The sequence below is a fragment of the Typopeltis vanoorti genome, chromosome 1 (assembly GCF_054136105.1).
Source record: "Typopeltis vanoorti isolate ZY-2024b chromosome 1, IOZ_Tvanoo_1.0, whole genome shotgun sequence".
NCBI classification, from domain to species: Eukaryota; Metazoa; Arthropoda; class Arachnida; order Uropygi; family Thelyphonidae; genus Typopeltis; species Typopeltis vanoorti.
The window spans coordinates 116,059,420-116,085,389 of record NC_143549.1 but is presented as its reverse complement, the minus strand read 5'-3'; the positions used below and the strand labels follow the sequence as shown (position 1 = coordinate 116,085,389).

General features: G+C 34.8%; 1 protein-coding gene across 1 annotated transcript in view; it reads right to left on the bottom strand.

The window, feature by feature from the left end:
• The window catches only part of LOC150110339 (macrophage mannose receptor 1-like), a 161,065-nt gene that overhangs the window by 29,567 nt on the left and 105,528 nt on the right, over positions 1–25,970 (bottom strand). The window contains exons 17-19 of the mRNA XM_090393039.1: positions 21,706–21,863; positions 13,268–13,367; positions 7,492–7,745 (exon numbers count right to left, since the gene is read on the bottom strand). Of these exons, the coding sequence (XP_090249165.1) occupies positions 7,492–7,745; positions 13,268–13,367; positions 21,706–21,863 (512 nt within the window). The remainder of the gene's footprint in view (positions 1–7,491; positions 7,746–13,267; positions 13,368–21,705; positions 21,864–25,970) is intronic.

Genomic DNA, 25,970 nt, shown 5'->3' with positions numbered 1-25,970 from the left:
ATTATTCTATAAATCTCTTGGTAACAAAAGCTACCACCTATACGTATATAACTGAACGAACCACTTCCGAAACGCTTCTGAAATAAGTGAAATAATAAAACAACTGCTGGTCATTCAAAAGAAACAAAAACGCCACCTACTGCACTCAGATTAATTACCAACGGACCCCACAATGCACACAGTTCAGCAATGAAATGTGTCATTACTGAAGCAAAAAACTAATAGTTTCATTTGTAAATGTCAGGAATGTTTTTTTTTTAATTGAAATTTATCTCATCTGATTATTTCTCATCAGCACTTTAATTGTGTGGTATTGAAGCAAAATAATCGATTCCTATTCAAAATCAGTATTAAGTTTTGTAGTATTACTGTTTGTCTCTGATTTACGAGTATTTTTACCAGATTATCCAGCACGTGAAATACATTAAATAAAACTGATTAATGTGTTTATATTTGATTGAATTCGAACGCATATTGCATTCACTTTTTTATTTTTCTTGACGGTAAAATATTTTTTCGAGCTTGATATTTTATGATCACTTATTTTTTATTTGTTTGGGCAAGTACTTTTATTGTTCATACATGAAACGGACAAAAATATGAAATAAATTGCTTATTGAGTGAGATTCCATGAATGACTGAATAACACAAAGAGCTGAGGAATATGCTTTATATAAAATCGTCATTAATATGTTAAAAAATCTATTAGCGTATTTTATGGAGTCTCGACTACAACCTTTGAAGGTTGTAGCCGAGACCCCTTAAGCCCTAACTTTAGAAGGCAGACGGGTAACCAACTGCCATCCATTAACCATTGGGCTCACATTGATAGTGAGCCCAAGCCAAGGCGTTGGGAGGAGATAATGGGAAAGGCATGGCCGTGAGATTCCATCAGCTGTCTCACGGCAATAAACTCTAACCCTTGTGTTATTGTCCTGTAAATCGGAGATCTGTAGTCAATGTTTTGAGATTCTGGTTTAAAAACTGAGATTCCGTATGGAGGAAAATAAACTCAACTTCCCTTAGCGAAAGATAGACTAGCTCAAGAAATGGTTGAAGAAAGAGCTAGAAAAGTTCGACTTTTATAGCTCTAATAACAATAACGGTTTTTCGTCAAGTAGCCTAGAATTATGGAAATAAACGCCATTTCCACAGGGCTACACAGGTACCGTCATTAGATTTAATATATACTATTTAATTATAAAATATTATTATGGAATTTATAAATTTAATATTTACTGAAAGCCTAAACAACGCTAATTCCGTCAGAAAACTTAGATGCATGAAAAGTTTAGAATAAAAAAAAATGCAACTGAACAGTCAATCTACGCAACACAAAATCCCAATATATTAATTTCTAGCTCTTCAAATAGAAGTTAAGGCACTTTGTTTATCAATCCTACAAACGAGAATCTGTACAAATATATATCAAGCGGGATTTCCCATTGACGGTCTGTTGGATGCAACGCATCCTCAACTAGCAGTCTCATCCACTACATCAGTGTTTCTCGAAGGATGGTACGCGTACCCCCGGGGGTACGCGATAGGTCTTCAGGAGGTACTTGGAAATTTTCGGCTCTGCATCATTAACGCATGGAATCATTATATTATATGCAATTAGAGACAACTGGGATAAAAACAGCACTAACTAATGAATCACGTCTCCCCTCCAACAGAAACTGCTGTATAGACTGAAGCAAAACCATATGTTGCCGGTGAAACATATGGTTTTCTTGACATCACCCAGTCGTGAACGTATTAAAACTAAGAAATATATAGTGAATGTGTTTCAGATATTATGGAATTCGGTTGAAGGGAATCAGCATTTCAACTCAACTGTTGAAATGCTAATTTGTTTTTGGTTCTCGTGATCTTTTGTTAATGCCGCACCAATCATATGCACTTGATAGCTGATCTACGTATCTCGAGTCTTGTAAATTACTGGTAATTTTGTTTGAAATAATGGGAAAGAAGATGAAGCTATTTGAGTAGATGACTTTGACGATGCACACAAGGAAACTGTTCTCGATGCCAAAAGTAGTGATAGCGAGTAGGAGCTTCTTGGTAAGTTACAACACTTGCAGTTTTTTTTTCTGAAAACTTTAGGTTCGAAATTCCCCGCATATATCTCGCACCTCGGTTTTTAGCTTTAACTTTGAGAAAAAAGTGCGAGTTATATTCGAGAAAATACGGTCTGTCTCTAGATAACCAACTAGGAAGAAGATGAAAAATCTTCGTAAGTATGATATGAATTACTTGAAATGTGAATTTTCATGGACAGGAAATGAAGAGAAACCGATTCCACATTTTGTTCTATTAAAAATAAATCATATTTTTTGTTTACGTGAACATATAAATTCAAATAAAATAAACACCTACAATGAAATGTACTTCATTTATTTATTATTTGATAAGGGGGTACTTGGTAATAATGAAAATTTAAGAGGGGGTACGCGGATATCTGAAGTTTGAGAAACACTGCAGTACATATCATACGCAGGTGGTGTGTTCAAATTATGCCGCCGTGAATGCCTTTAGGTAATAAATGAATTTCCTCTTCTAGTGTAAGACCATCATCAGGCTTAATGTAGGCCTGAAGTCGTATGAAAAAAAAAGTTCCATGTTTGTTCTCCAGAGCAGGATATATCAGGACATCGTAAAAATGAATAAAAAAAAAGCAATATATACAAAAATACTTAGCATTAGAAGTTTACAACTTATCGTTGGTGCGAGTCAATCCCCCCCGTCCCCCAAAATCCAACGTTAGGTTTAAATGTCTATATGCTGTAGCACACATAATATATGTTAATATTAAAACCAAGAGGGTGGTAGGTGAATGTGAAGGTGTTTTTTGTTGTTCTTTTGGAACGCTTTTTTGTTGTTCTGTAAGTTTTTTGTGAGAGTTCTGTTTTATTTTATGTGAAATGTATATTATATTTCTTTGCTTTTTGTTTTCTAAGGGAAACCGTATGTTTCTATAAGTGAAAATTCGCATCCATCCTTCTGTCCACTAGTGAACTCTGAAGCTGCCTACCTACCTATCACTATACTCGGCTGGCCAATAGACATGATCTGGCAGAATACTTTGTAAAAATGAATTATTCATTAGCTGTTCAGGTAGGTGGCTCCTGATAAATTAGCAAATCAGGTTCTGTTCTGTATACAGTCTGTCCACTGCACCATCACGATTTTGCTAGCGAACTCTGGAATGAGTTGATTAGATGTCCTTACACTGTATATTATTATTATTATTATTATTATTATTATTATTATTATTATTATTATTATTATTATTAAGTTAAACTGTGCGCAATTAGTGCTAGCCTGTGGACGTGTGTACTTGCCGCTATACTTTAACCGGAAAAAAGCATTTATATATATATATATATATATATATATATATATATGTGTGTGTGTGTGTGTGTGTGTGTGTGTGTGTGTGTGTGTGTGTAGAAATTTTTTACCTTGGGTGTAAAATACGTTAAAGATACCAAGAAATTTTATACTTGGATCCTTTTCCCAAGTAATCAAAAGAAAGTTTGGCGCGTGAAATATAATCACATCTGAGCTACTTGTATATAGAAGCTAATGACTTCATATCACTTGCCTTCGTATGTATCCCATAATGCAATACATAATGGGAAGGGCCACTACTCAGACCGGTTTCGACTTTTATTGACCTTTATTATACACGATGAAAGAGGTGAATAATGCAAAGCATTATGGAACATACTAAGGCAAGTGATGTGTGGTCATTAGCTTCTATATATAAGTAGCTCAGGCGTGAATATGTTTCACGCGCATAACTTTGTTTTGCTTACTTGGGAAAAGGATTAAAACCAAGAATAAAATTTCTTTATATCTTTAACGTATTTTACAACCAAGGTAAAAAGTTTCTTCATCTTTCTCTCATCTAGAGATTTTTATTAAGAAAATCAAGCACCTTTTGTGTACTTATATATGACTTTGCATTATTTCAAACTTGGTATCTCACCTGGGTCTAGCTCCCACTGAAGAGACCTCAATAAAGGTCGAAAATGGTAGGGTAGTGGCCGTTCCCATTATGTATTGCATTATACACATCTTGAAAGGGGTGCGTGTGTGTGTATATATATATCTGCTGAAGCTTCCAGGAAGAAGAAGAAATGCCCCTCACCCCCCCAAAAAAACATCAAACAAAGTATTATTATCGATTTGAAAATAGCATTGTGAAAAAGTGGAATGAATGCATTCGGCATTCCTATTGCATGTTAACAGAAAAGAAACTGACAATGTAAATTGTACATCAAAGAAAATTGAAATTGAAAAAAAAATATTAATATTACTGATTCAAAAAAAAAAGAAAAGAAGAGAAAAAAAACAGCATTGTTAAAAGTGAAATGAATCCATTCAGCAATCCCTACTGATAACAAAAAACAAACTGTAAATATAATTTGCGAATTAAAATGAACCGCAGACTGAAATATAAATAATAAAATGCAGAAAAAAGTATCTATATGTATATAAAATTATTCCACAACCGATATCGTTAATAGCAAAATTATCTTCTCTTAACACATTAAATGCATCATTGTAAATATGTATGTGAAAAAATTGTAAAAACATTATCAGTATTATTATTTTTGTATTTAAATAAGATATTTACTTAAAATGATTTTAAAATTTGAATATTTGTACTTAATACTTGTAGTGAAATATATTGTAATAGTAATACTTCAATTATACTGTATATTTGCCAATGTTCTGTATATGTACAGAGGATAATACACTTTGACAAAAGAATATTATTATTAAGAGCGACCTCTAGGGAGTCAGAAACTCAGCAAGGATCGAGGGAGGCCATATCATTCTGACCTACCCTTGAAGACTGTGTAGATGACATAACCTTGAAGACTGTGATTAGCAATGCACTTAAGAAGTTGCGAAGGAAGTGGAAACACATAAAACTCAGGCTACTAACAAGCAAGGTGATTGTATTTAGCCGGACGAAAGTCATTTTACTATCTAAAGAACTTACTGGCATTTCCTCCAACAAGACAAGGTCGCCAGAACCCCCTTATTTTGAAAGTGACTCTACTACGGAAGCTGGAATTGATGGAAAGGCTGTGCTAAGCATCACCGTGATGTTACGAGCTGACCAATGGCTCTTATCACTAATACATTATATTTTGTAGACAGTAGAGACCTCGTGTGTGTGTGTGTGTGTGTGTGTGTGTGTGTGTGTGTGTGTGTGTGTGTGTGTGTGTGTGTGTGTGTGTGTGTGTGTGTGTGTGTGGTTTACATAAATGTATAAAATATCAGTAAAGATTAAGAGGATAAGATAGTGGCAGTTGAATTCTTGCTGTATTTTACTCACATCAACGTAGCAGATCTGAAAAGAATTCGTTGAACGATGTGGGGATGGAAGGCAGAACCGACTTGTTAACTGATCTAAATAAAGTCTATGGAATTGAAGAGTATTTTATTTTGTCCGGAATCAGTAAATGAAATGTAAAAAGGAGAGGTCGACTACTTTCACTTGGTACACTCGTTACTTCAAAAGTAGAAATTCTAGCTTTTATTGTTTACAAAAAATTCTAGAATTTTTATGTAAACAACTTCTTAGGCATCAAGCTTTGTTAGCTGTGATGTGAATATGTTGAATACAGTCTTGCATTTTATATCATAAATCTGAAGAATATTGAAGTCTCCCTTTCAGTTTCATTAATTATAACTTTTTCTCTAACGCAGAGTAGTCTGTTATGTAAATGATACCGAGAATTTTTCATTTATTTGGTACTCTTCATACACAGGGAAATAATCGATAAATTTACCAAAACATCTATTTCTGTTGGCATGAGGAAGGAAAACGAAGAAGAATTCGAAAAGTTTGAATTGATATATTTTGCTTTACATTCTGACCAAAAATCTGATTCTGGATCGCTTCTGGATGAAAATAATAACTCTTTCTTCGGTGTACTGAAGTTTAATCGACAAAATCCACGATGATACTTCAGTGTGAATTTAAAAGAAATACCAGAAGGATTCTCTAATAGAAAGTTCGAGTAAGAAGTGAAATCAAAAGTTTATGAACATCAATTGTATTTTTAAGCGGGAAAAATACAAAACGACTGAATGAGGAAATTAATAATGTCCGACAATCTTCTGCGCGAAGTTCAAGGAAATGTAACACGTTAGGCTAGTCGCGAATTCTTCGCACGAGGTTTTGTTCTAAATTTTATGTAAACGATGAATTTTATCGAAGAAAATGAGGATGTTACTGTCGAAAACGTGTTTCGGTAATGGAGCATCATTCCATTAATTTGAAAAGGTCATCGCAAGCAATGGAGATGGTGAAAACAGCTTGAGGATCATCCCTTTTATGTGTTATACCGGATATTAATCTTTTATTTGTAGGAAAACGTAAAAAAAAACGTAAGTGGTGTTACGAGTAGAGAGTAAGCTTGGAAGAGTAGAAAGTGCTGGGTTTTATAAAATTCTTGAATATGATCCCTAGCTAATATGGAGTTTTTTCAGTTAAACATCGGCGAGTGGTAGTTTCAAGGAAAGAGATTCCAATAATTTTACACTTTTTCGCACCGGAGTTTCATTTTCTTTAATTCTGTGATCGAATTTGTTTGGGGCAAAATTGTATTCAATGTTTTGTAATAAGATCATAGGTTGAAAATATTTAATTATTTAATAAACAGGGTAGCCATAAAATAATGGCAACGAACAAACAACAGCAATACCTAAAGTATTTAGATGCTTATTTATGATTTCATTTATCAAGATCTGTTACATACCATCTCAGAAGATGTTTGTAATGTAGTTTCTTGCTAGTTTTCTAAGGAACCATAAGGAACAACGTGTACGTTAGTTCAATGGAAAAAAATTACTTAAATATCTAGTTTTGCGAGCTAGCTTTAACGTACCTGTTGAAGATTACAGTTGCCTTATTAACAATGGCTCAGCTATCACCATACTCAATTGCGTAAGTTAATATTTATCGGAGTTTAGATGTTACGGTGAGCAAAAAGGTTCGGTAATTTGTAAATGCAGGGTTTGCTGGAGGAAGTTGATAGAGGCTTCTTGAACCGACTGACGTTTATGTCGGAAAGTAAAAGGCATTGGCCATGAGTTGATTCAAATGCCTTTGACACTAAAGAGAAAGTGTAGAAGTACACGTAAAATATTACTGAATGCTCTTATACAGAAATGGCACGTTTTGTAGTAACCAGCTATTCAAAGATTAAATTTAGTGTTTGAGTTATTACCGCTGATTTAAGTTATAAAGAATTTTCCAAAAGCTTCGATATAACAATAGCTCTCATAATTGCGTATAAGCGGACCATTCTGGTCTTTTTTTTAGCACAACACTTTTTCTTAATGATTATATATTTTAAATTTGCATTCTACCGTCTTATAATATATTTAATTATATTATAATTTATATATTTAAATATATTTAAATTTAAATATATATAAATTTAAAAATATTCAGTAACTTGCATTTTTTCTGAGTCCAATCCACATAGGGGAAGTGATGTTAGACATTTCATTGGCAATAAGCAGTGCTTGGAAGAAAGTATCTCGAACAGTCAAAAGATGACCTCCAAACGTCTTACAGAATTCCTCCGCTTGAAACCATGTTTTCTTCTGTGACGAAAGGTCATACTTTTGATAACAAGAGGATCCTAAAGGCTTCCAACCTTGAGGATTGTCACATAAATTGGTATTGTACCCTGGGGTTGACAAACTAGGATCTGCAAAGAAACACGGAACTAAATGTTTAAAAACTGCGAAAAATAAAAGTGAAATAAATCCAAATAATCTCTCTCTCTTTCTCTCTCTCTCTTTAAAATATATATATATATAAAAAAAATCAGCTAACGCCTTTTTTTATTCCCGTATACGGGAGTAGGAGAGGCCATTAGCCCTATCTAACTTTTAGAGACTGAGTGGGCAGTTCAATCTCCACTGGTACCCAATCAGAGATAGATGGCCCAAGGCTATCACTAATTAAGCGGTACGCAGTGAAGAGAGACGGCTCAAATGTGCCGCCATCTCGTGGTCCCTAACCCTAACACAATATATTTGATGTCTGAAATAATGTGGGTTCTACGGTCGATTTTCTTGAGTTTACAGGACGAAAAACCAGAGTTTCCGGGAGGAAAAACCCGCTTGCCCGTGCCAGAGATCGATTAACTCGGGAACCGGCCGAAAATAGGCTTAGAAAAATTTCCTCTAGTCGCCGATTAGACTCAAAACCAAGTCTTCCTTCGTGCGGCCAAGCGTCATGGTGTGCAAACGCCACATCCACTGAGCTACACAGTATATATATATATATATATATATATTTTATTTTATTTTATTTTATTTTTTTTCCATGGTCGACTGGTCTCCGAGACTGTCAGCGTGAAGATCGTATGCATATAAAATACATGCACATACCATGTCCTGCAAGAAGTGCTATGAACCATTGTGTGAAAAAGGGAAAGGGCTATATTGCATAGGTTGTTAACATAGGCTACAATACCACTATTTTGGAATTTCCAATTCAGAAAATAACCGAAATCCTAATGGCAAAACACAAAATTCTGAGTATAAAGAATCTAAGACACTGCGTACTGTTGCTATGACACTATTTCAACACTGCTTACCTCAATAACAGAGAAACGTACCGTATAACAAGGCCAAACATAATCCTCTACAGAAGCACGTGTTATAACAATTTGTATGGAGCCATTGTGAGAGAGCATCCAATACCCACAGTACTTAACAACTTATCACATAATGTAAAACATCTGAACAGTTGCAGAACATTAAAAAAGCGAAGCAAGGAAATTGTAACAGCACACTCAGTACTGCAGCAGTTGCCATAAATTTCACATAAAACATAGTAACTACAGCAAAAACTGCTAAGAAAAAAAGAATAAGTTTAGTTAATCGCTAATCCCTGGCTTCAGAAAAGCTAACGCTGGCTTCGAAGTTAGTAGATTACTCCATCTCATTATCCTTTTTTACGAGATTATTTAGCATCTAACTCATTTTGGTACATAATTTCCGTTCCTTACATCAGATTATCCTATTATGCATGTAATCTATGTCCATATATATATATATATACATTGTAAATAATATGCACGTGTGGACATTAAAATGTTTTATTGGCAATAATATGTATTATTGTTATTATTAATTATCAAACTTTCATGGACTCAAATACATCATATTATCTATCAAAAAAAAATGAATGTACACTCTAATTTTGTATACATAAATCTCATATCGTTTTCCTTTTACCCTCTTTTACCTTGCAGTGGCGAGGGTTTATTAATCATCGAACCTTAAACCGTTCACAGGATAAGGTGGTCAGCCCTACGGGTTGTTAACATAGCATAACTATGCTCTGTATTGTTGAGTTCTCAAGCATGGTTTGCCTACTTTGCGGGATGAAAAACCCCAGGATAAACTGGGGAAAAACCATACTGTCCACACCTAAGACCAGCTAACTTAGCTATGTCTGAGGAAGATCCTTCAAGTCCTCATTCACCGACAGGAATTGAACCCAGGACACTCCTTCCCCAGGCATATAGTTGCGAAGAGCGCAGCCACTAGGCTAACCGCACGGACCTATATGTAAATATAGTGTATAATAATAAATTATGATATTGGTATGGAAAACCTATCTACATTTATATTAAAAAAATAATGTACTCTACACTGTGTACTGAACAGAAAATGCAAAAATATTTTACATGTATATATACTCGTATGTAAATACTTTGTATGATAATAAAATTATTATTATTCAAAACTTGTTGTTATTATTATTATTATTATTATTATTCAAAACTTGTTATTATTATTATTATTATTATTATTATTATTATTATTATAGTAGTAGTAGTACTCGTAATAATAATAATAATAATAGTAGTAGTAGTAGTAATAGTAACGATCGTGGTATCAGCAGTAGCAGAGTTTTACGGGATATGATTTTTGCGTTATGGATATTGGCCCCGCAATTGTTGAGGTTACATAGAATTGTATTTAAATAAACTTAACGAATCACTAACTCGAAAAACGACGACCTCAGAAAAAGATTTTATCGCAAAAATGCTTCGGTTAGGATATGAACCAAGAGAAACTAGCAGACTTATCCAACTATTCCTTCACAAACAATATCACACAACTCAAAAAAGATAATCTACCAAAAAAAATTACCAACACAAATTCAGCAGCAAACTATGTCTTTTACACCCGTAACAAAACAGGAACTGAAGGAAGCACTCTTACAGGTATGCCCATAGATCACTCCAGGAATAGACAAAATAAGACTCACAGACTTTTCAACACACATTGAACAAATAAATCCTATATTTCTGAGACTCGTGAACATAATATTCGATACTGATATCATTCCACAAACAACTAACAATTGCGATTATTGCACCAAATTATTAGGGAAAAAGAAATGATACACAGAACTACGGACATACAGCTAACTTACCAGTCATCTCCAAAATTCTTGAAAAAATAACACACTCTAGACTACAGAACTATTTACAAAATTACAACATTATCTCATAAAACCAATACGGGTTCCAGAAAACAAAAAGCTCCATCACCTTATTAGAAGATATTGCCGACACCATAAACATTGATCTTGGTAAAAACAAGTTCGCTGTCTTTATACTTTTTGACTTAATTAAAACTTTTGATACACTTGAACATGACATACTTGCTGACTAAACTACATTCAGTCGGAATAAGAGGAACACTGCATACCTAGTTTAGGAACTATCTCTCAAATAGGACACAAGTAAAAAAATAGGCACGAATTACAACCGGGCTATACAGATAAAACAGGGGATCCCACAAAGCCATATTATCACCTTTCCTGTCCAACTTATACATTTTACAACGTTCACAACCTGGCCACACGAAGTCAGGTATAACAATACGCAGAAAACATCGCGCTACAAGCAGTCCACACAGACATCATCACCGCTCTTTCCAAAGCACAACAAGACCTAAACGAAATCACAACTTGCTTCTACTAAAACTCAATTATAATAAATAGCACCAAAAGGCAGATGTTAATTATACATAATCCGAGAATCATGAGCCCCGCACCACTGTCGCTGTACTGTCACACATACCGCTGCATTAACAACGAAAGCAGCTGCCAATGTCCCGAAATCACACCTGTAACACATGCAAAATACCTTGGCGTTTACTTAGATTGTAATTGCATGGACAAAACATTACCTACATACTAAACACTGCATCACTGGAGCAAAACCTTTTCAAGCAAAAGACATGATTCCATATAACGTAAAACAAAAACTCCTACATCACGGTATTTGCGAATCGCTACTCAGGTACAGTATAATAGTCTAAGCAAACACATCAAACAGTCATCTGACGAAATTAGAAATATTATATAGGAAAATTATTTCAACAGTGATTTGGAGGTCTCATATGCAGCAGCCAATAACCGAACCCTATATAATCATGCACAAAATCCTGAGCATAAAAAATCTGAATCACTACATAATTTTACTAAGGAATTACTTCAACAACACATATCATAACAACAGAGATACCTATCGGATAACACGATCCACCACACCTTTTACATCCCTAGACCCTTCAACAACACATACGGTTTTGCAGTGAGATCACTTCTCATTCCCACGCTATTCAAAAACCTACCATAAAATTTAAAACACATAGAAAATAATAGATAATTGAAACACGAGCTGTGGGAGCTATACCAACATTATTAATATGGCATTCACACCTACAGTATATACACTTCAAAAATCAGCAGCATCGAACGCCTACATTCCATCCATGAAAAAGTACCAATCCCACTCGCTTCATGAAAGCTAACACTAGCATCGAAGTAGGTGGGATTCGCACGGATTAATCAATTAATCCTCATTATCCAATCACTACAATTAACTTCCGGTTCACAACACCTTAACCGATATCCTCTATTTAACCCTTAAAGATAATTCACTCCTACTTCAATCTGATTCCTTGTTACATATACTTCACTCTCTTTGTGCATATCCTATTACCTGACTTAGTCGGCATCAACTAGTATTCTTTATAACTCTATATATCTAAAAATGAATGTTGCACCGTATCATATAGTTTATTCTGTAACTTCCAAAAATAATATATAAATAGTATTAAAAAAGTGTATGTATACATAAAAAAGGTACGTTTTTCAGAATTGATGATATATATACATATACAGTATATACACACATAAACACAAAAACTGAAAAAAAAAGCTAATCATGTTAATTACCCTATGAAACTGGGAACTATAATTTAAGACTATTACTGTGATAGTTATAATAATATTATATGAATGTTTCTACTAATGAATAGCCTACAGTGCAAAGTATGATATGAATTGGAATATGAACTGAACCACACGTGAGATATTGTAGCACTGTTTCCTAAATTTGATAGGTAATAAAGTATTACTTTACTATAAAGGTAAAAATATTATTATATAAACAAAAAAACCAAGTATTATTACCGATTTAAAAATAGTATTGTGAAAAATTGAAATAAAGGCATTCAACATTCCTACTGCATATTAACAGAAAAGAAACTGACAACGTAAATTGTAAATCAAAATAAACTGTAAATTGAAATCGAAAAAAATATTATTGATTAAAAAAAAATAAATAAAATTGTAATCTTAAAAAGTGAAATGACTCTATTCAGCATTCCCTACTTATAACAAGAGAAATGTAAATATAATTTGTGAATTAAAATGAACTACAGATTGAAATATAAATGTAAATGACGAAATGCAGTAAAGAATTACGTGTATATTTATATAAAATTTATATGCAATTTATATACAATACGGTTAACATGAAAACTCTCTCTCTCTCAACATCTTAAACGAATGATTGTAAATATATACGTAAAAAAGTGTAAAATAAGTTAATAGTATTATTATTTATACACATTTAAGTAATATATTTACTTAACATTCTGTACTGAATATTTGTAGTGAACAAAAATGTAATTATAACACTTCAATTATATATTTGTAAATATTCTGTATATGTGAATAGGATAATAAACTTTGTCAAAAAAAAATACGCTGAAGACATTATTTTTTTGTGTAGTGAGAACTCAGCCACATTCGTTTTCAATCAAAAGACAACATTGTTGACACTGATATCATATGGCAAGTGTCCTATTAAATGATCGTTCATTTTTATAATATCCATTCATTATTTACCTTTGTTCCGTTGACAAATGAAAGCCTTCTTGTCATTGCAGACTGCATCGTTCCACTTTCCGAGGTGGTCAGGTTTAAATAACATTTCTATACATGCTTCCTAAGTAAAAAAATAAAGAGAATTTTTTTAATAATTAAATTTATGAAATTTTTGAAGTAAGGAAGGACATATTAAATATCTAACAATATAGGAGTAGAACATTTTTAACAAGTACACTATGTATTTTTAATCCTTATTTATCTCCCGGAAGCTACCGTATTAACCGGCCTATAAGACGCACTCCTTTTTTGTACACATCGTTAGGAAAAAAAAACTTTATCGCTGAATATTATAATGAATTTACAGTATTTCAAATATAAAGTAATAATTAGGTCTAATTCAACAAATATCTAATCTAACTAGGAAAGGGTGCCCACCTTTTAATCTTCTTCGTCTAAATCCAGAAATTCATCTCCAGAGCTAAATGAAGAGACACTTTGAAACCTCTTCTAAATCAGAATCTGAGTCTTCATACAACAAACTGTTCTCTGTACCATCCAGTGCACTTCTTAAATGATTTAACCACTGTCTCAGTTTTCACAGCATCCCATGAAGCTTTGACCCACTCACCAACTTGCGAAATGCAAGGCCTCTTCAATTTTGTAGCAATGCCGACGTTTTTTAGCAATAATTTGCCAAGAAATTTAGAGAAAATTTAACGGCAGAAATTTATCACCGTTCACAACAACCCCGACAACAATTGGAAAGTTTGAACGAACGGGAACACAGATGTGATCGTCGATGACAGCACATGCGCATCCACTGAATTCAACGTAACTGAAATGCGCTCACACACCACAAGGAAGCAAGAAAGAAATCGCGTAACTTGGAAGAGAGAAAATTTCCAGAAATGAAAGTAATAAAAAAGCTGTGTTCGGCGTATAAGACGCACTTTGTTTTTAAGACCTATTTTCAAAGAAAAAAAGTGCGTCTTATACGCTTGCAAATACATACATTTTCCAAAAACAGACTTTTACAAACATCTATGACTTACTTAGGATTAAAATCCCCTGTCATTTCTTAACCAGGCGTTAGTAAGGTGGGGTGTCACAGACCCCAAAGATTTTAAATTGACTATAACTTTTTTAACAACACCGGCAGTGAGTCACGCCGCAGTATAACTTCCCCGTAACCAGCTACTCGAGGCCATAGACGACAGCGTAAGTTTAGTGTAAAGAGGTGTAAAGTGTGCTGTGGTCCACCAGACTCCACCTTACCAAAAGTGTGACTATATTTATTTCAGAAATGTAAGTTGTTTTCATGTATATTCTACTAAAATATTATCGTTACTGCTGTGTCTTCTATATTTTTACATACCAACTATAAGCAAATACGTTTTCGTAAATATTTAGAGGGTATTTTGAGAATAATATCTTTTTTTTTTTTTTTTTACCAGATGAGTTACGAGCAGGAAGTACAGAGGTTACGTCAACTTATAGATGACGCTTTGAAAGACGATGAGCCATTTAGCGGAGATAATGATAGTGAAATTGATTTAGAATTAGTCAGTAACCATGAGTCTGGTACAAACAAGACTGTCAGGAAAAAACTTAAACAATATGTAATCTAATGTTGATTAAAATGTTATGGATTTCTATAATACACTACATTATTTGGATGGGTCTGTGGGACCCTCCATCTTACCACTTTTGTTACATTTTCCCACCTCACCAGCGCTGGGTTAAATACAAACAGTGATCTTTATCAAATGAGACACCAAGTTAGTGAAATAATAAGCAGTCACTTACATAAATTCCAGCCCAAGCTCGTGAATGGATGGCATCACAACTCTGAAACCAGCAGGTTGTGGGATTGAGTTCGATGACAACAATGAAATGGGTGTTTGTAAAAGTCTTCAGGGGAGCAGAGATTTTGATCTTCGATACAGAGGCAATCATTTCATCACTGGATGCCTTAAATGTTTTGTAAAAACATGAAATTTAATCTGTAGAGTAGAGTTTCGGGTGTATCGAACTATTAGTCGATCCATGGTTGTAAACTGGGAAATAGGTTTTCAAAGTTTTGTGAATAGAATTGCGATGAAAATAAACAAATACACGCATACCTCAAAAGATATATTACGGTGATTACACCACATTTTTTATTATTCAGTTGTATAAAATACTGAAATAATAGTTCCCGACAAGTTTCGTAAATCGTAGGATTTACATCTTCAGGGGGTAAATAGTATAACTTAAAGTTTAAACAAGAGAATTAATAAATACAAATCATAACCGTCTGGCTATTCATAAAATCAAACAACAGAATGCAGATATATATCGTTATTGACGTTGAACAATACTGGACGACGTCACGTGTTCTTCTTCTCTTTCATACAGTCCGAGCTCAGATTGAGGTAGATTTTTTATTAGAGATGACCACACTTGATGGAGAATTAAACCTTGATTTTTTTTGCATTGGGTTGGGTTTTTCAGCATATTAGCAGCTTCTTTAAATTTTCTTATATAACTGTTGTTTTCTATGTATGACATCGTTGTGTTTTGCCAGAGTACATCGTGTCCAGTGGAAGTGGTATGGAAAGCAAGACCCGTTTTTCGTTCTCTTTTGTATTGTGCGTCTTTTTGGTGTTCAGCCATGCGTATTTCTCCAGATCTTCCTGTCTGTCCTACGAAGCAAATCAGCAAGAGCAATGGATTTTGTAGACTCCTGGTTTTTTAAGAGGATGATGAGGTGGTTTTGGTGGATGTAGGAATCTTGAGGTTTTTTCCATAGGAAGGAAGGCTACTTTTATGTTGTGTTTGTTCATTAATTTGGCTAGCTTATCTGTAAAATTTTTGATATAAGGAAGCGAGATTGCGTTTTTGTAATCCTGTTTTATTGTGTTGTTAGCTGGAGGCATTTTAAGGATTCTCTTGATGTTTCTTGTTTCATATCGATTCTGTTGGAGGATTTGTTTTAAGTATTTTAGTTCTTCATTACATCTTTCTTGTGTGCTGGAGATATTGTATGCTCTGTCTCAAAGAGTTTTAATTAAGCTTATTTTTTGTGAAGGATGGTGGTGTGAGGGTGCATTTAGAAATCTTCCAGTGTTTGTCGGCTTCCTATATACCGAAAAGGAGAGTTTACTTTCTTCATTAATTTAAAATAGAAATTTGCACACCACCATAAAATTCACTTTAGAACAAGAAAAAAATAGAAAACTTCCTTTTCTGGATATTCTATTAGAAATTAATGGATCGGGAACTATTATTTCAGTATTTTATACAACTGAATAATAAAAAATGTGGTGTATTCACCGAAATATATCTTTTGAACCAATTAGCCACAGAAGTGTACGCCTGCAAATATTTCAGAATAACCTATTTCAGAATGACCAAAGCATGGATATTGTTTACTCTTAATTCATTTTTGTATCATTCTTATGCGAAAGGTTGCAAAATCTATAATAGAATAATGAGGTACATGAGCAAGAGGCGAGAGAGAGAGAGAGAGAAGAGGAAAGGTGCTGGTGTGTTTCCTGAACAAGTGGAATTTGAAGTATGTGAGAATGGCTGTTGCCCTGAAGAAGAAGACTGTAATTTAAAAGTGTGTGTGTGTGTTTGCGTTTTTCTCCCAATAGTAACCCTACCAGGAGGTAATTTATTCCTACATGCTCCATTGCATTACAATACTTATTATATTTTTGTATCAATTTCCATAATTACATTTATATTTTTATATATACATATATTAATACTATACAGTATAATTCACATAATATCAGTATTTATGTTAGATCACAAGGACTGAAAGTTGATTTTATTAGCAAATTTAACTAATTCTATGGAATACTTTTCGATAAGTCTCTGTTTTGACTCTGGCCACTTGTCTCCGGAAGTGATGACGTGTTGTATTAGGGGCATCCGGATGGAGTCCAATAGCTGACAGTCGTGAAATATGTGGTCAACAGTCTGTTGAAGGTGTGGACTGCAGATGCACTATGGTGATTCCAGGATATGGAATCTGTGTAGATAGTGTCTTCTTTTTCCGTGTCCCGTTAGTAGCGTGGTTAAACCGGGAGAAATGGCGTGTTTTTTCAGTCGGAGTCTGCTTTTGATGCTAGGACTAGGAAAGAATTCTTTTGTTGTTGATCCGTTTTTTGATGTTTTCCATTCTTCTTGCATGAAATGCATGAATCATTAGAGAAGGCACGTAATTTTGAAGACGAAGGCATTATGGAGACAGTGAAAGGTGTGAGGTAATAATCAGCTGCATAAAGAGCAGATAAAGAAGGTGACTCGCTTTGTGAGAACCCAAACTACAACAGTTAGCTAATAATGCTAAAAATCGCAGAAAGTTATTTTAATACGTGCCCAGTAAAAGAAGGAACGATTATGGAGAAATGATATTGTCTAATAGAAATAATAAGATGATAATGAAGATTTTGGGAAAGTTGTAGAGATCACATGCGAAATGGAATGACAGAGGATCTATTATTTTCAATGAGCAGCACTGGTTTACTAAGAGAGTTTCTTTTTTCAGTAACTTGCTCATTATAATAATGCGACGGTTGAGTTACACAAAGGATATAAATACATTATCACACTTTTCGACTTGTCTAAATCTTTTAGTTTCAGAATGGAAAGCTGTTGCATAAGTCAGAGGATATGAGATCGGATTATAAACTACTAGTTTCGATAAGAGAATGATTCAGTGAGAGATATAAAAAACTAGTGTATGGGGGGTTGTGAGTTTAAAAACTTTATGGTGACCAGTGGTGTACCCCAGGAATCAGTCCCATTATTATTCAGTTTTTACATTAATGGCAAAGGATTTAACGGGAACATACAGCTATTTGCTGATGAAAAATAAGGTTATAATCAGGGATGCAACTGAGACATGCAGCACTTGCAAAATATGCTGGAATTGGGGGCATGTTTAATGCTTATGAGTTCAATGTTAATAGATGTAAAATTATGTACTTTGGTGTAAAAAGATATCCACTGGAATATGATATTGGCGGGATTATGGTAGAAGAAAATGAAGAAATTAGTAATATTAGAGTTTTAGTAGATATAAAATTGAAATTCCAAGTCCCTTTGGCCATACAGCAAAGTTTGCAAATACAACTCAGAGGAAAATTGCGATTCAGAAGCCAGCACTGACATGTAAGAATAAGGAAGTCAATTTTCCTCTTTACAAAGCTTTACTATGGCTTCATCTAAGATACTGTACGTTCTGGTGTTCTGCTTACCAAGGTGATGCAGATAGAATGGAGCGAATAAAAATGAGAGTATTAAAGATGAAACACGGACTGTGGAAGAGGAGAGATTGAAAATTCTTGGACTGCAAATATTAAAAAACAGACGATAATTACATAATAGCGAGCTACAAAATTCAGAAAGCGTCATAGAGATACTAGTAGATGTCCTTTTTTGTAATATATAGGGTAAGGAGAGGACGGCCACGGAAGTTGAGAATACATGCAGTCAAGAAGAGGATGAGAACTAGATTTTTCTGTCATAGAGCGATGCCTGACTGAAATGGCTAGCCTTTGCTGTTAGTGCAGACGATGTGAATGAATTTATGAAAAGCTATGATATTGGATGCGAGTGACATGTGGTCTCCCTCAATGAGTTCCTGACTCCCCGGAGGTCTTTTGTTATAATAATAATAATAATAATAATAATAAAATCGACTAAATATTATAGTACAGATGTTAAATTAGAAATTGATAAAAGTATTTCATTCTCCCGAATGTAACTTCATGCACAACATGAAAGCGGATTAAGTGAAGAGAAGCCGAAGATGGTGATTGAGCAGGAGGTGCATGAGTAATTGAGTAAACGTAAGTCAATAAGGCTGTGGGACTTAATGAAATATCGTTACGTATCTTGATGGGATGTTTTATGGAATGAACAAAATCTTTCACGTAACTTTTTTAAACGAGCCTTAGATTGTCCACACTCCCAAGGATTGAAAACAGAGAAAAATTGCTTTGCTCCAGAAGGGAGCGATAAGATTAAAACGTCGAATTATAGACCAATCTCTTTGTCTGGAGTTCTGGTTAACGTTAGAGATGCTAGTAAGGACCAATATTCAGAACTGGGTTGACAACAGCAGCATTTTCTTTAATGGACAGCATAAGTTTACTAAAAGCAGATCATATTTTAGCAATCTACTTACTTATTTCAACAAAATGACTTGCATACTAAATGGTACATTTAGATTTAGAAAAAAAAACTTTTGATAGATTGTCGCATAACAAACTGAATAGATATTTTGGATAACAGATTAGTGCGTTTGATTGGAAATTGGCTGCCTGAGTATCAGCAAATTGTGTACGGAGGAAAGTGATTCCAGAAGAGAGAAGTTACTAGTTGTGTGTCTTGGAGATGCTGCTCTTTAAGTTTTATGTTAATAATAATGGAGAAGACTTGATTAGTGACAATTGTTTACAGATGATGAGAAGATGGGAAGAACAATGAGGAGTAGAATGGATATTGTAGCCTTGTTACAGGAATTGAATAGGCTGGGTAAATGGACAAATCAACGGGGTCACTAATTCAATGCCAAAGTGTAAAATTTTAAAATTTTGAAAGTAAACATGGGATGTAGAGTGTAAGATTAGTGAGCACATTTTAGAGGAGGAAGTGAGTGATTTAGTGTGATGGTAGCTAGGAACTTGAAATTTTGAATGAAATTTTATAAAATTGTGAGGCAGCACAACATATTATGACAATGATGAGAATGATATTGACATGTAGAAGAAAAGATGCTTTGATTCCATTGTATTAGTATTTGATCAAAGTGCATATGGGTTTCTGTGTACATATTTGGTCACTTGGTTTTCCAAAGGATGAAGACATTTTGGAAAGGATGCAGAAACGATTGAATAAAGTGTTTTATCGTTCCTGGAATGTTAAGTGTAAGGGATAGATTGAGGGAACATATTTGCAGAATATAGCTGATAGAAGGAGAATCGAGACATATAAGTTGATAAGGGGCTATTAATGGATCAACATGGATAAGAATTTTCAAAACATGAGGAGGAGGAGACAGAGTTAGTAAAAGACCATCCTTGGAAGCGGTATAAGAGGGTATGTGCGATGGAGTATGTAATAGGTTCTTTAATTGGAGAATGGTGACGAAATACGTTGTCTCGAATTGTGAATGGTGAGAAGACAGTGAATTAATTTAAATCACGGTATGATGATCCGTGTGTGGGGAGGGGTGGAGGGTCAGACTTTCGCGATGAGTGGTTTGATTCCTTGCAGGTATAATACTAATATTAATAATAGTAATAATAATAATAAAAAAGAGAAGTTCTAGGTTGAACAACTCTTTACATATAATGTCATCCATGAGAAATGTACTGCACTTCTTGTACAAGAAATAATGTAGAATGCACTTTACACAATTGGAATGTTATGTGTAAGGGGCTGACACTAGTCGACTGTCAGTGGAAGTTGTGAAAAAAGCAATTGGGTATTGATTTATGTAAGTAGTAGCACACATTATTTAAAATTTGTGTTAAGGCAAGAATGTTGGTAAAGTGCACGTGGACGAATATTTCATGGATTTTTGTTACGTTGGGACCCATGCCATACAAGCCCATCTTATTAGACATGGGGTGCAATAGAGGTCCTTCGTATTAGACATGGGGTTGTATGGTGCAACTGAGGTCCTTATTAGACATGCGACCCATGCCATACAAGCCCTTTTTATTAGACATGGGGGGTTCAAAAGAGGTTCTTCTTATTAGACATGGGGGTGCAATAGAGGTCTTCTTATTAGACACGGGGATGCAATGGGGCCTTTTATTACTCTAAAGTGAGAAACGCAAGGCCATTTAGCAATATATAACCCCTTTAGAGACTGTTCAATCTCCACTCGTACCCAATCAGAGATGGCTGGCTCAAGGTTGTCACTAAATGCACATGGCATTCGGTGAGCAGAAAAGGCTGACAAGTGTTCCCAGTTTGTGATCTTTAATCCTAACACTATGTTTACTGACTGAATTAATGTGGGCTCTACGGCCACTTTCTTGAATTTTACAGGATGAAAAACTGAAGTTTGCGGGAAAAAAAGGCTTAGAGACAGTTTCTCTAGTCGGCTACTAGAATCAACTTTACGACGTTCTTTCTTCGGGCGATCAAGCGCCGTGGAAGGCACACTCCACTTCCACTGAGCTACACACATTTCTTTAACATATTTTCAGCTGTACCTTTAATGGTCACGAAAAACACAAACCATTGTGGAATTGGTTTTATAATTTAGAATAGTTAAACATCGTTAACGGACCATTTCTGTTCCACAAACATGGGAATAATACTAACAATAGTAACACACACACACACACACACACACACACATATATATATATATATATATATATATATATATATATATATCACAAACAAAATTACTTTCTAGAGTATACTGCACACTTCCTTACCTTTTTATTGGTGCTAGACCAAGATGGTTGGTTTGGAGCCCAGTGTACATAATTAGTAGGAGAATTATCAGCCCAAAAGTATGTACTTCCGTACATCATGTTATTCAAACCAATCCATAAGTTTGTCCGATAACCGACCATCAGGCCAGTCAGAAAATCTAGACAATAAGGATGAAATTTTAATTATAATAAATAAGATAAATTCAGTTTGATAGTTTACGTATTTTAAAGAGGAAAACAGAATGGCATATTAAAATATCGAAAAGAGCTTTTTAAATTATTATTATTATTATTATTATTATTATTATTATTATTATTATTATTATTAAACTACTCACAATATTAAAGTGGCAGTCATTTGTTAATATCGCAGTTTTTCTGAACTCATCAAGGAGGTGGAATGTAACTCATTCTTGAGCGAACTGATCAAACGCGCATGTGGTATATTTCCCACTCCATTGTACTGTGAAACGATGTGTTGAACGAGCGAAGTGAGACATTCAGTATTCAACAGAGCGTTGTTAAATCGGTCACAGAAAATACATGAAACTCAAAAAAATGCATTCTAATAAAAAACTTTGAATCTATTGAACAGATTTCAGTGTGTTTTTATTTTCACTTACAGTGATGAGTCTTCACATTGGCTTGACATCAACGGGTCAAAACAATGTTGCTATTCATGTGCCAATAAATTAATTTCTGGAGAGAGAGAGAGAGAGAGAACTGCATTTCGAGGAATTCTTACAGTATTCAAGGCTAGCTGTTCAGTGCAGAAATCATCTCAAGTTTTCAGGAGAAGTCTTCCTCGCAGTGGCACAGACATATATGATGACTCTTACTGCTATAAAAAGAAGCACACTAGCTTGAAGCCTTCATACTCAAATATTAACAGTAAAATGGGCCGTATTGAAGGGGCTCAGTGAATTTCAACGTGGCAATACATAGGATGCCACCTTTTCAACAACTGAATTCAAGATATGTCTGCCCTTCTACAGTTGTCTGCAACTATAAGTGACATAAGTGACGTTATTGTGAAGTGGGAACACCTAGGGGGAATAACCACACCATCGCGACCTGGTACGCCATGACGCGTACACAAAACAGCACTGACAAGTGCTGAAGTGAATAGCTCAAAAAATCGCCTGTACTCGGTTGAAACATTTGCTTCCGAGATCCGAAGAGCAAAAGCAGATGGGCATGTATTTTCGTGGCCTCCCAGCTGCACATAAGGATAACCAGAAAGAGCAACGCCAAGCGTCGGATGGAATGGTTTAAGCTCGCCACCATTAAACTCTGGAAAGTGGAAAATAGTTCTCTAGGGCGATGAATCACATTTTATCATCTGGTAATCCGATGGATGTATCTGGGTTTGGCTGATGCCAGGGAAACTCTACCTTCCCAAATGTGTGGTGTCACCTATCAAATTTGCTGGAGGAGGCATCATGATCTGGGACTGTTTTTCATGGTTTTCACTGCCCCTCCCTAGGGGCGGCAGTGAAATCAACGTTTTTTTTGGCCTATAATGATATTCTAAATAATTCTGTGCTTCCAAAATTTCTTTGAAAATAGTTCTTTGAATGACCTTTTCTGCATCACCGAGACAATTACACTATCCATAAAGAGAGGTCTGCAGAGGAATGATTTGATTAGATGGGTATTGGAGGGCGAGACTGTCCTGCCTAGTCCTGATCGTAATGCTGTCGAACACCTGAACTGGAACTCCGATTCATCCCACAAGTGTGAGATAAATCGGAACGCTGATTGCGAGAATGCCGAATTTCCCGACATCCCTGATTAACAGACCATACTAATGCCCTTCTGGAAGAAGTGAAGAGAAATACCACACCAAAATCTAGTGGAAAGCCTTCCCAAATGATTAAAAAGCTGTTATAGAAGCAAGAGCAAAGGGTGGTTCAACTCTATATTAATGCGTTTCAGAATAGAGAGAAATTTGGTACGAGCAAGCGTTCAGATTGATCAGATTGTGTATCTGGGAATGGTTTTGTTGTAAGACGATTCTCTTCGCCACTAGTGACCAGCTTACTTTTTTTGAGGTCTTAATTGGCTTCTTCCATGTTTCAGTTTAGATTATCTACCAGTTAGCGCACGAATTTCATTTGTTTACAGTAGGATAGATTTAAAACATTTATTGAGTGGAATTAATATTAAAAAAAAAAATATATATATATATATATATATATATATATATATATATATATATATATATATATATATATATATATATATATATATATATATATATATATATATATATATATATATATATATATATTGAGTACGAGGAATGCGTCGAGTTTGTGGTTGTGTGAAGTGAAATTGATGGAAGGGAGCATTTATATATGACAGATGGTTTGCGTTAGAATGAATTCGGAGTGAGATGTATTGGTAAAGTAATGCTCAGTATGAGTTCGGAAGTGTGAAGTCTGCATTTTAACACAGACGAGATCTTGTTAAGTGGAGAGTGATCACATGATGCTGAATGTAGTTCCGTAGGTTCTTAATTTTCGTGCAGTAAGCAACACAAGGCGAGAGGAAGCTTGTAGGATAAAGGAGATATTGCAATTTATGTATAATGACTGATGCCAGAAGTAATTGGAATAGGGGAGAGGAGTTTCTAATATTGGTTAACTCCTCTTAATTCAAGGTTTTTGGTATTAGGAAGTCTTGGTTCCTGAGAATATTATCATAGCGACAGAACACAAGCGTTATAGAATTTTTAGAGAGGATAAAGTGAACAGAATAGAATGATGGGTTTTGTTAATGATAGCAGAAGAAATGAAGTCAGAAAACATTATAGGTAGGAGATAACAGGATGTAATACGTAGTTGGTGTTTCTGCTGTAGACCCCGGGAAGGTATAAGGGAGTGTAGATGGCATGCATTGAAAAATTAGCACATGAATACAGTCAGCTTCTAAGAAATAATTATCTGGAATAGTATGTAATGAGAAAACACGATACAGGAGAGTGCTGATCTAGTAATAGCGTCCAAAACTTAGAAGTAACCAATCTATCCACGCTACCTCCGTTTGGAGAAAGCCTTCATGTGATCTTCACTTTTCTGTTAAAAGTCCTATATATGAAATTGCAAATCAGGTGATTACAGCAAGCTGAGGAGTCAGGTTGCAGCAATGCTACCATATAAGAATTTGCAGAGGAGAGATGTTTGCAGTCCATGGAAAATGGTCTAGCAGTGTTTGAAGAAAGGAGCCAGACTGTATACCTAGATTTGGTGGATAAATAAGGTAGGAGTTGAATGAAGAGTATCATTAAGCAGAAGTAGCAAAATGAGAAAAGTTGCGGAAGTAATATGAAAGAAAAGATGATCAGCATACCCATGACCAGTACAAGGTTCAGACAAGAAGAGTGACCAGTGTGATAAGCAAATTATTATAGCTAATAATTTTTAACCAAGCTAATTATTATAGCTGATGAGACCAAAATAACTCTTGGAGTGCTTTCGCTATGTAACAAGTAAGAAAAATGATTATGGAAGGGTGACTTTAACAGGTACTAATGGCAGTGATGATAGTGTAGTACGAGATATGACATTAACTGACGAGAAAAGAAAGGTAGATGAATTGAAGGTGCTTAGAATATTGCAGAATATTGAGAACACGGTCATGAGATTAGATGTCATATCAGAGGGCAGTGTATTACAAGAATGTGCAAAGAAGCTGGCACCTCCTCTGACTAAGCTGTTTAATACAAACTTCAGTTCTAGAAAGGTTTGGATGGAATGGAAAGAAGACAAAATTGTTCTACTGAATAGAGGAACCGCAAAGACAGAAATGATAAATTATAGGCCAGTTATTACCTTAAGAGTGATGGGTAAGTGATAGCAGAAGTTGCTGAAAGGCAGAATTCAAGACTAGGCGGAAAGAAATGTGAGACATTATAAAGGTAACATAGTTTTGTGAATGAGAAAGTGACAGTTGAGTAGGATATATAATATGGCTACTCAGTGGTACTGCAGGACATTCTTAGGCAACTCGCAGTTCTAACGCTATCGGTTTACAACAATTCGTAGGTGGGATTGTTAGAAAAAATAAAACTATGTTTCATTCATGTGTTTACTGTAGAGGGACTAATCATCTTTTATTTAATGGTCTGCAAAACTTTGTTATATGAATATTCATGTAAATCGTAGCGAGTGATATTCAAAAACCTATATTAGCTAGGTGGAGAAATCACGAAAAAAGCTTCTAAGAGAGTTCCATACATGTATAGCGCGATTCCCCCCCCC